Source organism: Phyllopteryx taeniolatus, chromosome 2, assembly GCF_024500385.1.
Source record: "Phyllopteryx taeniolatus isolate TA_2022b chromosome 2, UOR_Ptae_1.2, whole genome shotgun sequence".
Lineage (NCBI taxonomy): Eukaryota > Metazoa > Chordata > Actinopteri > Syngnathiformes > Syngnathidae > Phyllopteryx > Phyllopteryx taeniolatus.
In genome coordinates this window covers 39,333,167-39,348,482 of record NC_084503.1, presented here as the reverse complement: position 1 = coordinate 39,348,482, position 15,316 = coordinate 39,333,167, and the positions used below count along the sequence as shown (strand labels likewise).

General features: G+C 40.3%; 1 protein-coding gene across 1 annotated transcript in view; it reads right to left on the bottom strand.

The window, feature by feature from the left end:
- Positions 1 to 15,316, bottom strand: part of LOC133474453 (SH3 and multiple ankyrin repeat domains protein 2-like) — a 282,765-nt gene that overhangs the window by 72,336 nt on the left and 195,113 nt on the right. Inside the window, exon 16 of the mRNA XM_061766190.1 lies at positions 11,799 to 11,923. Coding sequence (XP_061622174.1) covers positions 11,799 to 11,923 — 125 coding nt within the window. The remainder of the gene's footprint in view (positions 1 to 11,798; positions 11,924 to 15,316) is intronic.

Here is a 15,316-nt window from a genome sequence, read left to right as displayed (position 1 = left end):
AGGAGACTACATAGATGCTAATTAACTTTAAAAGAAATTATTATTTAAATTAAGGTATGCCGGCACGGTGGAAGACTGGTTAGCACATCTGCCTCACAGTTCTGGGGACCGGGGTTCAAATCCCGGCCCCGCCTGTGTGGAGTGTGCATGTTCGCCCCGTGCCTGTGTGGGTTTTCTCCGGGCACTCCGGTTTCCTCCCACATCCCAAAAACATGCATGGTAGGTTTATTGAAGACTCTAAATTGCCCGTAGGTGTGAATGTGAGTGCGAATGGTTGTTTGTTTCTATGTGCCCTGCGATTGACTGGTGACCAGTTCAGGGTGTACCCCGCCTCCCGCCAAAAGATAGCTGGGATAGGCTCCAGCAGCCCGTGACCCTAGCGAGGGGAAGCGGTAAAGAAAATGGATGGATGGAAATTAAGGTATTTTAATCAGCCACATCTCAATGACGAGAGTTTGCTTTCGAAAAGCAAGCTACTACTGCCACACAACCCTATTTTTAATACGTCTCCAAGGAAAATTTACTAATTGACACTTTTGAACTGACTTCCATTTCTGAAGTGTGATGTTTTCACCATTTATACAAGTACAGTCCAGTAGTTTTTGTTTTTTCGACATGAATCAAATACAGTCAAACACAGACCAAATACACAACCAAAACCATCCTCCTTTTAAAAATGAAAGTACTTTGATTGTTATCAATCACTGCAAAGTTATTTTGTTCATACTAATTAAAGAATATGAGCTGCAACATTAACAACGGATGGCTCACTAGCTCGAGGCTGGGCAGCTGTGAACATTCCAAACATTTTAAAGCCCTGCAACAGAGTTTTGAACATTGTCATACAAACTGCATTAGTGACTTAAGATGGAAGGAGACAAATAAGATGGTGAAAAAGGACAACGGGGATAATATGAGAACAAAGGAGTGGGGTGTAGAAATTGTAAAAAACAAGAGCGGCACACACACAAACATTGATGCTGCATTCAGCAGACCCACAAAATAAACCCATTTCTATTGCAGGGCTGCTTACAACAGACACGGCAGTTATGAAGTCAAAAGTTCAAAACAGACATTGCAATTTTCCCCTGATTGGGTATTTTTACATGCTATCAATTGTAAATTAGGTACAGTACATACCGTAATTTCTCATGTATAATGCGCACCCATGTATAATATGCACCCCCAAAGTTGACCTCAAAATTCTGGAAAACCCTTCTACCTATGTATAATGCATTTTTACAATGTATGATTTTGCTTCTACCCATATGATCAAAACAGGAAGTATTACCTGTATTTTGTTAGTTTTTTTAAATAATTATTCCAAAGTTAAGCAAATTATTTGAACATGTAATACTTTATTTTTATTGACTTGCTCTTATTTTGAAATTCACAGCCCTACTTTTATTTAGTAAATTATAAAACACACAGTTGTGCTCACATATTTGATTTCCCAAGGCAGAATTTGTAAGATGGGTACAATTCTTTAAAGAAAACATGAAGGACCATGCAAAACACATTTAATTTTATTTTAACGGGATTCAAATTAAACGGTCAAGCATTTCAGAAAAGCATTATCATTAAACAAAACATAACCGCAAATAAATTAATGATGGTTGTTGTTCAGTCATATTTAAAAAAACAAAAAACAAAAACAAAAAAATATTTCACAAATTCTGCCAGGGTATGCAAACTTATGTGCACAACTGTACATACACTGGGTACGGAAAGTATTGAGACCCCCTTAAATTTTTCACTCTTTGTTATATTGCAGCCATTTGCTAAAATCGTGTTTGTTTTTTCCCCTCAATGTACACACACCACCCCATATTGACAGAAAAAAAACGGAATTGTTGAAATCTTTGCAGATTTATTAAAGAAAAACTGAAATATCACACGGCCATAAGTATTCAGACCCTTTCCTGTGACACTCATATATTTAACTTGGGTGCTGTCCATTTCTTCTGCTCATCCTTGAGATTGTTCTTTACCTTCATTGGAGTCCAGCTGTCTTTGATTATACTGATTGGACTTGATTAGGAAAGCCAAACACCTGTCTATATAAGACCTTACAGCTCACAGTGCATGTCAGAGCAAATGAGACTCATCAGGTCAAAGGAACCGCCTGAAGCACTCAGAGACATAAATGTGGCAAGGCACAGATCTGGCCAAGGTTACAAAAAAATATTCTGCTGCATTCAAGCACAGTGGCCTCCATAATCCTTAAATGGAAGACGTTTGGGATGATCAGAACACTTCCTAGAGCTGGCCATCCGGCCAAACTGAGCAATCGGGGGAGAAGAGCCATGGTGAGAGAGTTAAGAAGAACCCAAAGATCACTGTGGCTGAGCTCCAGAGATGCAGTCGGGAGATGGGAGAAAGTTCTAGAAAGTGAACCATCACTCCACCAGCCGGGGTTTTATGGCAGACTGGCCCGACGGAAGCCTCTCCTCAGTGCAAGACACATGAAAGCCCGTATGGAGTTTGCTAAAAAACAAACAAACACCTGAAGGACACCAAGATGGTGAGAAATAAGATTCTCTGGTCTGATGAGACCAATATAGAACTTTTTGGCCTTAATTCTAAGCGGTATGTGTGAAGAAAACCAGGAACTCCTCATTAGGCTGTGGTGTCCTTGAGCAAGACACTGATACCCCGAAATGCTCCCCGGGCGCTTCAGCTGCCCCCTGCTCCAGTGTGTTCCACTAACATGTGTATGTGTTCACTGTGATGGGTTAAATGCAGAGAACAAATTTCGTGTGCATGCATGCATGTTCATGACAATAAAAGATGATTCTTCTTCTTCTTCTTCTTCTTACCTGTCCCATACAGTCCCAACAGTGAAGCATGGTGGTGGCAGCATCATGCTGTGGGGGTGTTTTTCAGCTGCAGGGACAGGATGATTGGTTGCAATCGAAGGAAAGATGAATGCGGCCAAGTACAGGGATATCCTGGACGAAAACCTTCTCCAGAGTGCTCAGAACCTCAGACTGGGCCGAAGGGTCACCTTCCAACAAGACAATGACCCTAAGCACACAGCTAAAATAACGAAGGAGTGACTTCAGAACAACTCTGGACTGTTCTTGAATGGCCCAGCCACAGCCCTGACTTAAAACCAATTGAGCATCTCTGGAGAAACCTGAAAATGGCTGTCCACCAATGTTCACCATCCAACCTGACAGAACTGGAGAGGATCTGCAAGGAGGAATGGCAGAGGATCCCCAAATCCAGGTGTGAAAAACCTGTTGGATCATTCCCAAAAAGACTCATGGCTGTATTAGCTCAAAAGGGTGCTTCTACTAAATACTAAGCAAAGAGTCTGAATACTTATGGCTGTGTGATATTTCAGTTTTTCTTTTTTAACAAATCTGCAAAATCTTCAACAATTACATTTTTTTCTGTCAATATGGGGTGCTGTGTGTACATTAATTTGGGAAAAATGAACTTAAAATGATTTTAGCAAATGGCTGCAATATAAAAAAAGAGTGAACATTTTAAAGGGGTCTGAATACTTTCTGTACCCACTGTATATATGGAAAAGTTAACTGTTTATTTGCCATTTGCCAGTGGCACACGTAATTATTCAGGTAGAAGTTGACTTCAGCGAACTCATTTTCTGCGTCATTTGATTGACAGGTAAAGGTCTCACATCACAGTCCAGCAGCTTGAGGGCGGACCTTATTTTACATTTTATTTATCTTTTATTTAACCAGGTAAAAGCTTATTGAGAGATAAAATAAGCCAAGAGGCAGCAGAAATTATACAGCACATAACACCACAACATTCATACAATAAATACAAGGAAAGACTAAAAAAATAACAGTGACATTACAATATATGGCATCTGGACAAAAGCGAAAAAGCGAAAAAGTCAACTTGCACTGCTGGTTTTAACATGGACGAAGACGAGGAACATCAAAGCTAACAGGTGCTACACGTGAGGCGGAGGCTACAGATCTCACAACAGATTCCCCTGAAATATCACAAGTGCCTGATAAAATGTCTGAGTAGGTGACGGCTCTGCAGGAGATAATGGAGTTTTGCAAGGAAAGCACGGAAACCCTGAAGGACATAAAGGACGAAATCTAAAATGACGGTGTAGAAATACGTATTGTCGGAACAGAGGGGCGTGTTCAGTGCATTGAGGAGGCAACGTGATATAATTAAGCTGTAGAAAAGGCTGGAGGAATGGCTGATAGATCAAGAAGGACGAGCAAGACACGACAATGTACGTCTTCATGGTGTACAAGAGGGGGCGGAAGACAGGGTGGTGTCCATTGCCACTTTTGTCCCTTCTCCTAAAGAAGCTGGAGCTACCCCCGACTTTTGCGCTCCGTATTGAGAGGACCCATCGAATGCTCGACCCCTGCCCTTTTAATGATGCACCTCCACGGTCGATTGTAGTGAAGCTCTCCAGCTAAAGGTGTGAAGAAGAAATAATCAAAAGGGCTTGGGTGAAGAAAGGCTTCACGCACGAGGAGCAGCGCGTATACGTGAGCCATCATCATGCACCTGAAGTTATGAAAAAGAGAAAGACGTACACTGATATATATATATATATGCTTAAAACTATTAAAGACGGGGAAGGGGAATCCTAATCATGTAAGGCTTAATAAATTACTTTACCATACTGGTCATTTATTTTAACATAGTTAACACTTTTGTTCGGCACTGGTGTTGGGCACAAGTACGTCTTCATGAACGTTCTTCTTCGTTGGTTTTCGCCGCTTCTTTTTTGTCGTTGGCGAACTGTAGGCATTGAAACTGGGAATCTGATTTTTTAAATTTGAATGGTGCCGGGAGACCCGACATGTTAGTCACGGTTCCAATTGGTTCTTGATTCTTTATGCCGAACCCTAATATAACAAAGAAAGAAAACTGTATACAAGACAGAAGATACAGTTGGTACGAAAGTATTCAGAGCCCCTTAAATTTTTCACTCTTTGTTATATTTCAGCCATTTGCTAAAATCATTGTTAATTTTTTTCCTCATTAATGTACTCACAGCACCCCATATTGACAGAAAAAAACGGGTTTAAATTTTTGCAGATTGATTAAAAAAGAAAAACTTAAATATCACACAACCATAAGTGTCAGGTGTATTATGTGACAGAAGAGTCTCTGCAAAGTTTATAAGACAGTGGTGAGGCCAGCCATGACGTACGGATTAGAGACAGTGGCACTGAAGAGACAACAGGAAACAGAGCTGGAGGTGGCGGAAATGAAGATGGTGAGGTTCGCTCTCGGAGTGACCAGGTTGGATAAAATTAGAAATGAGCTCATCAGAGGGACAGCCGAGGTTCAATGTTTTGGAGACAAAGTTAGAGAGAGCGGACTTCAATGGTTTGGACACGTCCAGAGGAGAAAAAGTGACTATATTGGTCGAAGGGTGCTGAGGATGGAGCTGCAAGGCAGGAGAGCTAGAGGAAGACCAAAGAGAAGGTTGATGGATGTCGTGAGGAAAGACATGAGGGCAGTTGGTGTTCGAGAGGAGGATGCAGGAGATAGGCTCACATGGAAAAGGATGACACGCTGTGCGACCCCTAACGGGACAAGCCGAAAGGAAAAGAAGAAAGGCATCTGATATAATAATAGTGTCAAAGCCTAACTGCTTTCTAGTACATACATGTTTTTTTTAATTTTTATTTTTATTCATTTGAATTTGGAAGGCTTTAAGACATGTTTTGGGCCTCTCCAGTGGGCTAATGACTCTATAACGATGTGCCAAATGTTTAATATTTGTTTAAGTGCAATTTTTGCAAATAAAGCCCGAGTCTGATATATTTATATTTTTTATTTATCTAAGATATTTAATTTATTGTTCTACATAATGCCAATGTTCTTTAGAACTGAAAGTCAGTTGATCTAAAAAAGGATATACTTTAATTATTATGTTCTCTAATATTATATTAGTGGTATAAAAAAAACAAATACCATCGTTTATCATGACAGTGTTTGGGAAAATATATCCTCCAAACTAATTTGCTATCACAGCAGGCTGTTACATAATATATTGAGAGAGAGCAAGAGCAATGGATAACACAAATATATTTTACAATCTGCACTATAGCGGGACAGTCAGATAGCAGAGGATTACTGTAGCTGTACTCAGTGATGATAAATTGCAAGGACTCATTGTTCCAGGGCTTGGACTCATTGTTTCCAGGCAAGTGCATCCTGGAACTCACATAGTCTGAAGTGTAAAATGACACAGAAACACACACACACACGCACACACACACACACACACACATTCATATATATGTGTGTGTGTGTATATATATATATATAATTATTAATTAATACAAAAAAATTCTGAACCACTTATCCTCACTCGGGTGTGCTGGCGCCTATCTCAAACTGACTTCGGGCGGGAGGCAGGGTACACCCTGAATTGGTCGCCAGCCAATCGCAGGGCACATAAAAAAAACAACCTACTGTCACACCTACTGACAATGTAAAGTCTTCAATGATTGTTTTTTTGAATGTGGGAGGAAAACGGAGTACCCGCAGAAAACCCACACAGGCTGGATTTGAACCCGGGTCCAGAACTGTGAGGCAGATGTGCTAACCAGTCGACCACTCTGCCGGCCCTATATCTATGTGTGTGTGTGTTTGTGTATGTGCGTGTATATATATATATACACACACACACACACACACACACACACACATGTATCTGGTTAAAGCGTGAGCCAAGATGCAGATGCAAACCTAGAGCTGCCAACCTGCAGAAATTCACTTCCAGAACAAATTGTCCATATTTGTCTGAATTTCCACATTTTCCAAATTTTGTCAAGAACATCACCGCAGGACAGTTAGTACAGTATATTATGTAATAGTATAAAAATAATTTTGCATGCTGTTAAATTGCACAACATAATGATGACTCTATAATTGTAATTGAGTGTTTTTATTGCAGCCTGAATCAAAGTATATGAGACTTTGACGTGCCATCATTAAAATTCGCCCATACTAATTCTATTTTGAACCTTGGTTAAAAAAAAAAGTCTATTTAATCACATTAATCAGATCTCAGACGTCAACATTAATACTCAGCACTCTATTATTCAAACAAACAAATAACATTGCTGATATATTGACTTAGATAGTTTATGCATGGTCATTAGTTTCGATTTCTATTTTTTGAATGTACTTGTACAGATGTCTTTCATGCTATTTATTTTATATTTTGTTACTGAAGTGATGGAAATTATCCCACTGTGGGACTAATAAAGGTTATCTTATCTTGTATTACAAATCCATCCATCCATTTTCTGTACTGCTTATTCTCACTAGGGTCATGGGTGTGTTGAAAGCCTATCCCAGCTGACTCTGGGCGAGAGGTGCGGTACACCCTGAACTGTTTGGCAGCCAACATGTAAACAAACAACCATTCACACTCACATTTACACCTATGGAGAATCTTCAACTAAACTAACATGCATGTTTTTGGAGCGTAGGAGGAAGCTGGAGTACCCGGAGAAAACGCCCTCAAACACCAGACGAACGTGAGAACTCCACACAGATTTGACATCTGAACTGTGAGGCAAACGTGCTAACCAGTACAGATTAAGCAATGGATTATTATTATGTAGTTTTTTATCTGTAGAAATATGTGTATGACTAAATCATTTTTTGTTTTTATGAAAAAAAAAAATAATAATTTTAAAGTTACCCTATCCTGATTTTTTTTGTTTCGGCACTGTTGTCTTGATAAAGGCTAGGCATACAGTATATTAGGTACTCTTTGTGCCTCCTTTCCACTGCACAGCACAAGTCAATTTGTCTATACTCGCTTTGGTTTGGTGCAAACCACAACAATAGCAGAGAATCAGGGTCTCCTGTATTTACTTCTCATCATGTGGCTGTTGCCACAGTATTGCAGTCAACAAAGTGGAGACTGTGGAGTACTCCAGTATCCAGAGCTAAAGCACAGGAAAAAGATAAGCTAATGTTTATTGTTTTACTTTTATTGTTTATTTGTTTATTATTATTTTATCATTAGTTGCTGAGCACCTGCGACCTGATACCGGATAAGAGGAGGGAAATGGATGGATGGATGCATGGATGGATGGAGCTGCGTATCCTGGAAAGATGACACAATGACACAGTTATGATGAATCTGCTTGACCAGTGATAAGCTCCAGGTAACGTTACCCAAATGTTCACTTGAACAGAGGCAGACCACATGTACTTGAACTTGTACCTGGTAGTACTGATTTTGAGGCGATAGAGAGGAAAACCGTAGGGCGACAAATATTCAATTCTCCTTCAATTATGCTCTGTGTAACTTTCCAGACGTGATCAAAACTAGGACATTCCCTCCGACCGCACAAAATTATCACAATCACCACACCAGCCTCCTCAACCAGGCTGGCTGCAATTGTTTTTTCCGACACACCCCTATACTAGTTCAAATCATACATCTCTGACTGTGCTCAATTCATTTAGGTGAAAACTTTCTCTTCCCACTCATCTTCCCCTCTCCTGTAGTGTTCCCCATTGTTTTGTTTATTATCTACTGTCCCACTTGGCCATATATTCCGCAAACATCCACTTCCACTGTTATACAGATGACACCCAGCTCTACTTGTCATCCAAACCCACTTCCATCTTCCCACCCTCATCCCTCCATGCCTGTCTCCAGGAAATCAAATCCTGGTTATCCTCAATTTCCTCAAACTCAACAGTCACAAAACTGAGATTCTCCTCATGTCCCCATGTCATGGCCCCAAACCCATCCTCGCTAAACATCCCAGCTTCACCCTCACCAAAGACAACACCTCTGTTTCTCCCTCCTCTCATGTTAAGAGTCTGGGTGTCATCCTGGACAGCACCTTGTCATTCCAAACACAAATCAATGACATTATCCGGTCAGCATATTTCCATCTCTGAAATATAAACCGCCTCTGTCTATCACTCAACCCAAACAGTGCCGCCATCTTGGTCCACTCAATGGTCACATCGTGTCCGGATTATTGCAATTTCCTCCTCTTTGCTTTTCCCCATAAACTCATCCATAAACTCCAACTGGTCCAGAACGCTGCCGCCCGCACCATCACCAGAACACCATCCACCAATCATTTCTCACCTGTTCTCCAGCGACTCCACTGGCTCCCAATCTAATAGCGCACTGACGATAAAATTATTCTCTATACATTCATGGCCATCCATAGCCTTCATATCTCTCCTCCACATCAACAATCCCACTCGAACTCTTAGGTCTGCTTCCTCCATCAGCCTCATCGTGCCTACATCCTGTTTGTCCACCATGGGCTCCCTCCCTCCTGACATTGGGAAAATGGACTCTTTATCCATTTTTAAAACTTGTTTGAAAACACTGCTTTTTAGAAAGGCCTATTCATTGTGATTGTTGTTCTCACTGATATTCTGCTGCAATTTTATATATTTTTACAGTATATTTTTAATTACATATCAACCGTGTTTTGATTTTGATTGTCCTCTACGTTGACCTTGAGTGTCCTGAAAGGTGCCTTTAAATAAAATTCTACTTCTTGTTTTTGTTATTAAATAAACAATCACAAACAAAGGTTCTACACTTAAAAAGTACACAATTGGAACAACAAAACTTCTTATTTCCACAAATATCGTCAACAAAAAAAGATTAACTTTTGAATGACCGTAATTTCTCGTGTATAATGCACATTCCCCCCCCCCCCCCCCCCCCCAAAAAAAAATGCCAAAAATCAATGGTGCGCATTATACATAGGTACAGGAGAAAATGAAAAAGACTTTCCCATTTTATAAATGTATGCCGCCATCTAGAGGTTATGAAAAAGTGGTACACGTTCATTTCAATATGCCATCGCCACCTAGAGGTTATGAGAAAGTGTGCACTTTCATTCTAATATGCCAGTGTCACCTAGAGGCTTTGAAAAAGGTATAGCCTACACTTTCATTCCAATATGACAGGGCTACGTATGACTGCATAATATGTACAGTTGTGCTCATAAATTTACATATCCTGGCAGGATTAGTGGAATTTTTTTACTTTATTTTTTATTTATTTATTTATTTTTTTATAAATACAACTGATGACTGAACAACAACCATCATTAATTTCTTTGTGGTTAAGTTTTGTTTGATGATAATGCTTTTCTGAAATCCTTGACAGTTTAATTTGAATCCCATTAAAATAAAACTAAATGTGTTTCGCCTGGCCCATCATGTTTTCTTTAAAGAATTGTACCCGTCTTACAAATTCTGCCTGGGTAATCAAACATATGAGCACAACTGTATGTTTTCTCATTCACTAAATAAAAGTAGGGCTGTGAATTTCAAAATAAGAGCAAGTAAATAAAAATAAAGTATTACCTGTTCAAATAAAGTGCTTAACTTCAGAATAATTATTTGACAAAAATTAACAAAATACAGATAATACTTCATGTTTTTATCATATGGGTAGAAGCAAAATCATTGTAAAAATGCATTATACATAGGTAGAAGGGTTTTCCAGAATTTTGAGGTCAACTTTGGGGGTGCCTATTATACATTGGTGCGCATTATACACGAGAAATTACGGTATTTTGAATCTGTGAGAATAAATGTCATTTGTCATTTAATCAAAATTGACCCAGTAGGGTTTAATAATACTGGTGGTGCTAAAATAAAGTTTTATAAATGTCAACAAAAGTACCGTTTATCCTGGAAAGCCAAACAAACAACAACTTAAACTTAGTTAGTTAGGACAGCATTGTGAGTGATCAGGTGACAGTAAACTAAGCTAATGCGAGACCCAAACAAATAACATTACATATTTTTGCAGGTCACTCACAGGCAAGTAACTAATTTTGTTGTCACCAACCTGCAAAAATCTTTAAAAGCAGACTACTGCATTTCCATTTCAATCACCTTTTCTTCATTTTCTTCTGAGCAATGGGAATGTGGTGGAAAACATTAGCAAGTGTGTGATAATTGGATTCTGTACTCTTAACACGATCTTTTCAAGAATTGTTACACACATTTGCATTGGTCTAATATGCTATTAGAAATTAATTTTTTGGTAAAAAGCTGGCCTACACACCAGAATCAATCGCACACAAAAAAAAACTGACATGATTCAAGATGAATATATTACTATGTCTTAGTATGCTCTAAAGACTTTTCTTTAGTTGATAAGCAAAAGTGGGATAACTTAGGATAGGACATGATATCGTGGAAACAAACTATATGTAAACCCAGCAGAATAGCAAAGAAACCCATCCATCTATCCATTTTCTGAGCCGTTTATCCTCACAAGGGTCGCGGGAGTGCTGGAGCCTATCTCAGCTATCATCGGGCAGGAGGCGGGGTACACCCTGAACTGGTTGCCAGCCAATCGCAGGGCACACATAAACAAACAACCATACGCACTCACATTCACACCTAGGGGCAATTTAGAGACTTCAATTAACCTACCATGCATGTTTTTGGGATGTGGGAGGAAACTGGAGTGCCCGGAGAAAACCCACGCAGGCACGGGGAGAACATGCAAACTCCACACAGGCGGGGCCGGGGATTGAACACCGGTTAGCAAAGAAACCACCAAGGGTATTTTACTACAAGAGTTATTACTTTGCTAACACAATTATACAAAAATATATGAACAATAGAGTAACATCCTGAATTACCGACAACAATAACCACAAAGAGATCCCAAATGCTTTTTTAGTTATTTAAATTATTACATTGAAAGCAAACATTTCCCCACCCATTCCATCTGCCCAGATAAATCAAAGTTTTGCGAACCAATTGCACTGTAAACAGAGCAAAAAAAGAGGTTTAGCAGCTCTTACCTCGATGAGGAAGTCCCCCGTCCTGAGCCCCGCCTGCCATGCCACGCCCCCCTCGTCTACTGACTCCAGATACTGCAGAGCTGGGAAGGCCGGGGTGGGAGTAAACTCCTCAATGGGTGTATCCGCTTTGCAGGAAACAGGGACAAAATGGGAAATATTAATATGACCACTTGCAAAATCCATTGATTTTGTTATTTCAGCTCCATAAGGGAGTCAAAATAATAGGAATAGCTGGGGTGGAGCCAAGCCACCCGCATCGTATAGGTTTTTGTTGCAAAATTTTCTTGGCCAAGGTTGCATTGCTTTCATGGGCGGAATGTTGCTAAAGAGCAGCAAGAAGCGTTTCCCCTCCACACTTTTAGAGAGCCCAGATTGTTTAGATAGTGCAGTCACTGTTTGAGTGTGGAATGTTCTATGGTGTGAGCGGTCTTTGAATGCACCTCATGCCAAGCATGATGAAAGTCAACGTTTTTAATTTTTGCTTCTCCCAGTGCAGCTACAATCGTTCATGCAGTCGAACTTTTCAGTTACGGATTACATCTACTCCCACACGTTTGTTGCTGTGTGTAGATGCCAAATGTGAGTAATTACTTATTGTATATTGTTTGTGTAAAGTGTTTATTGTACACTGAAGCAGATATTTTTACAAGCCCAATTCCAATGAAGTTGGGACCTTGTGTTAAACACAAATAAAAACAGAATGCAATGATTTGCAAATCATGTTCAACCTATATTTAATTGAATACACTACAAAGACAAGATATTTAATGTTCAAACTGATAAACTTTATTCTTTTTAGCAAATAAGCATGAACTGCAACAAGTTCCAAAAAAGCTGGGACGGGTCATGTTTACCACTGTCTTACATCCCCTTTTCTTTAAACAACATTCAATAAACGTTTGGGAACTGAGGACAGTAATTGTTGAAGCTTTGTCGGTGGAATACTTTCCCATTCTTGCGTGATGGTCTCTGTTGTCGTATTTTACGCTTCATAATACGCCACAGATTTTCAATGGGAGACTGGTCTGGACTGCAGGCCAGTCTAGTAAGAGCACTCTTTTACTACGAAGCCACGCTGTTGGAACACGTGCAGAATGTGGTTTGGCATTGTCTTGCTGAAATAAGCAGGGGCGTCCAAAAAGACGTTGCTTGGATGGCAGCATGTTTCTCCAAAACCTGGACCATTAATACCTTTCAGCATTAATGGTGCCTTCACAGATGTGTAAGTTACCCATCCCAGACTTTATATCCAGTGTATCTTGATATACAGTATCTTGTCATGGATGATGACGGACTGAGCAATCTCAGAGTTCTACCTGTCAGTCAAGAAGAGTAAAATCTCTGGATTTAGATGTTTATGAATCTATTTTCTACCAACCACCATGATTGCAGACTGCAGCTCTTGTAATATATTAACAATAATTTAGTTTTTTTTTTAAATGACATTGATGATTAAAAGTCTGTTTTGCTGTTTTTCCAAGTCCTTGATATTTCATTAGAAAATAAACTCGTGTTGCTGAGCTAAATATGCACTGTCAGACTAGTAATACAGAAGGTTGTGAATCTTGTACTTAGTACACTTGTTACCTTAATTGCAAGAAACTGATACATTCAGTATGTATTTGATAATTCTACTACCCTGAATTTTAAGCAATATAGTATTATAATGTATAGGTTCCTTAATTATTCCCTTGTTTTATAGTTGCCTATACACATTAAGCATTATGGCCATCCATCCATTCGCTGTACTGCTTATATTCATGAGGGTCGTGGGTGTATTGGAGTATATCCCAGTAGACTTTGGGCGAGAAGTGGGGTACACCCTAAACTGATCGCCAGCCAATCGCAGAACACATAGAGACAAACAACCATTCACACCTAAGGATAATTTAAGAGTATCCAATTAACCTAGCATGCATGTTTTGGGATTTTGGGAGGGAACTGGAGTAGGCTAACTGGATAAAACCCATGCAGGCACAGGGAGAACATGCACACAGTTAGGCCGTAGCCCAGATTCGAACCTACGACCTTTGAACTGTGAGGCGGATGTGCTAAACCATATATGTTAAAACTCAGGCCCACGATGTAATTATACTTGGCCCGCAAGACCATATCAAATGTGTATTAGAGCTGGCCCGCCACTATATAGCTCATACTGCTCTAATATTCCAAATCCCAGAATGCTTTGCTCGCGTGTTGGCCCATCGGTCTAGACCGGCGAGCGCCCCTTCCCTTTCTGTTGCAGTCGTTAGCAACTATGCTATCAGTCTCCTTGAGCATATTTACACTTCCCCTTCCCAAAAATGGAAAGATGGAAAACAGTTAACTTCCAAGACAGGTGGGAGGCAGATTGTCTGTTCACTAAAGTAAAAGACAGACCTGTTTGTAGTGTGTGAATATAACAATAAGGCGCACTTAAAAGTCTTACATTTTCTCCAAAATGGACGGGGCGCCTTATAATGCGGCACGCCTTATGTGTGCACCGAGTTCCAACATCTATAAATGTTGTTGTGTGATGAGCACTCCGCTTGACTTACACAGAGGAAAAGCGGACGTGGCTGATGACAGGGGAAGGGTGCGTGAAGGAGGACGCTAAAGCCCATATAGCGCCGGGGTGTCTATTGTGCAAAACAATATCGGTTTGGCTAAGGACCCCCGAAAATGGCACCTAGAAGAGACACGCTTACGAAGCAGAGTTTAAACTGCAAGCTATCAGTTACGCGGAGGAACATGGGAGCAGCCCCGAGAGAATTCAAGATCAACGAATCCATGGTTCGTAAGTGGAGGAAGCAGGAAAACGAGCTTCACCAAGTCAAGAAGACGAAGCTGATTTGGCTTCAAGGCGAAGTGGCCCGAGTTTGAAGACCAACTCGAGCAATGGATTAATGAGCAAAGAACAGCCGGGAGAAGCGTCTCAAGTCACCATTCGACTGAGTGCAAATGAAGAAGCTAGCCATCATTCTTGACTAAGGAACTCCAACCGCTGGACATCGGTGTAAACAGGGCGTTTAAAGTGAAGTTGCGAGCGGCGTGGAAGCGATGGATGACAAATGGCGAACACAGTTTTACTAAGACTAGGAGGAAGCGCCGGGCGAGTAACGCCACAATTTGTGAATGGATTGTGGATGCTTGGGCTAACGTGCCTGCTTGCACTGTTGTTCGAGCTTTCGTAAAAGCCGGCATCATTTCTGAGGAGCTGCACGGCAACGAGACTGACTCGAACCTGCCGTGTTTGATTGAGAACTTGCCCAGCTGTTCATTTCGGATACACAAGATGAGGACTTTGATGAATTTGTGGATGAGGGTTGATCAAAAAATAACGTGATTACATTGTTAAATGCTTCAATAGAGTAAAACCGAACTCAGTTTTGCTCCCGCTGCCTTTTTAAAAACATTGTTTTAGCGTGCATGCATGTTTGTTGTATGTTTTAAGCTAGCGTATGTTTTACCATGCCTGCGCCCAATAATACGGTGCGCCTTATGTATGTGTTAAATACAGAAATAGACCCCGTAACGGA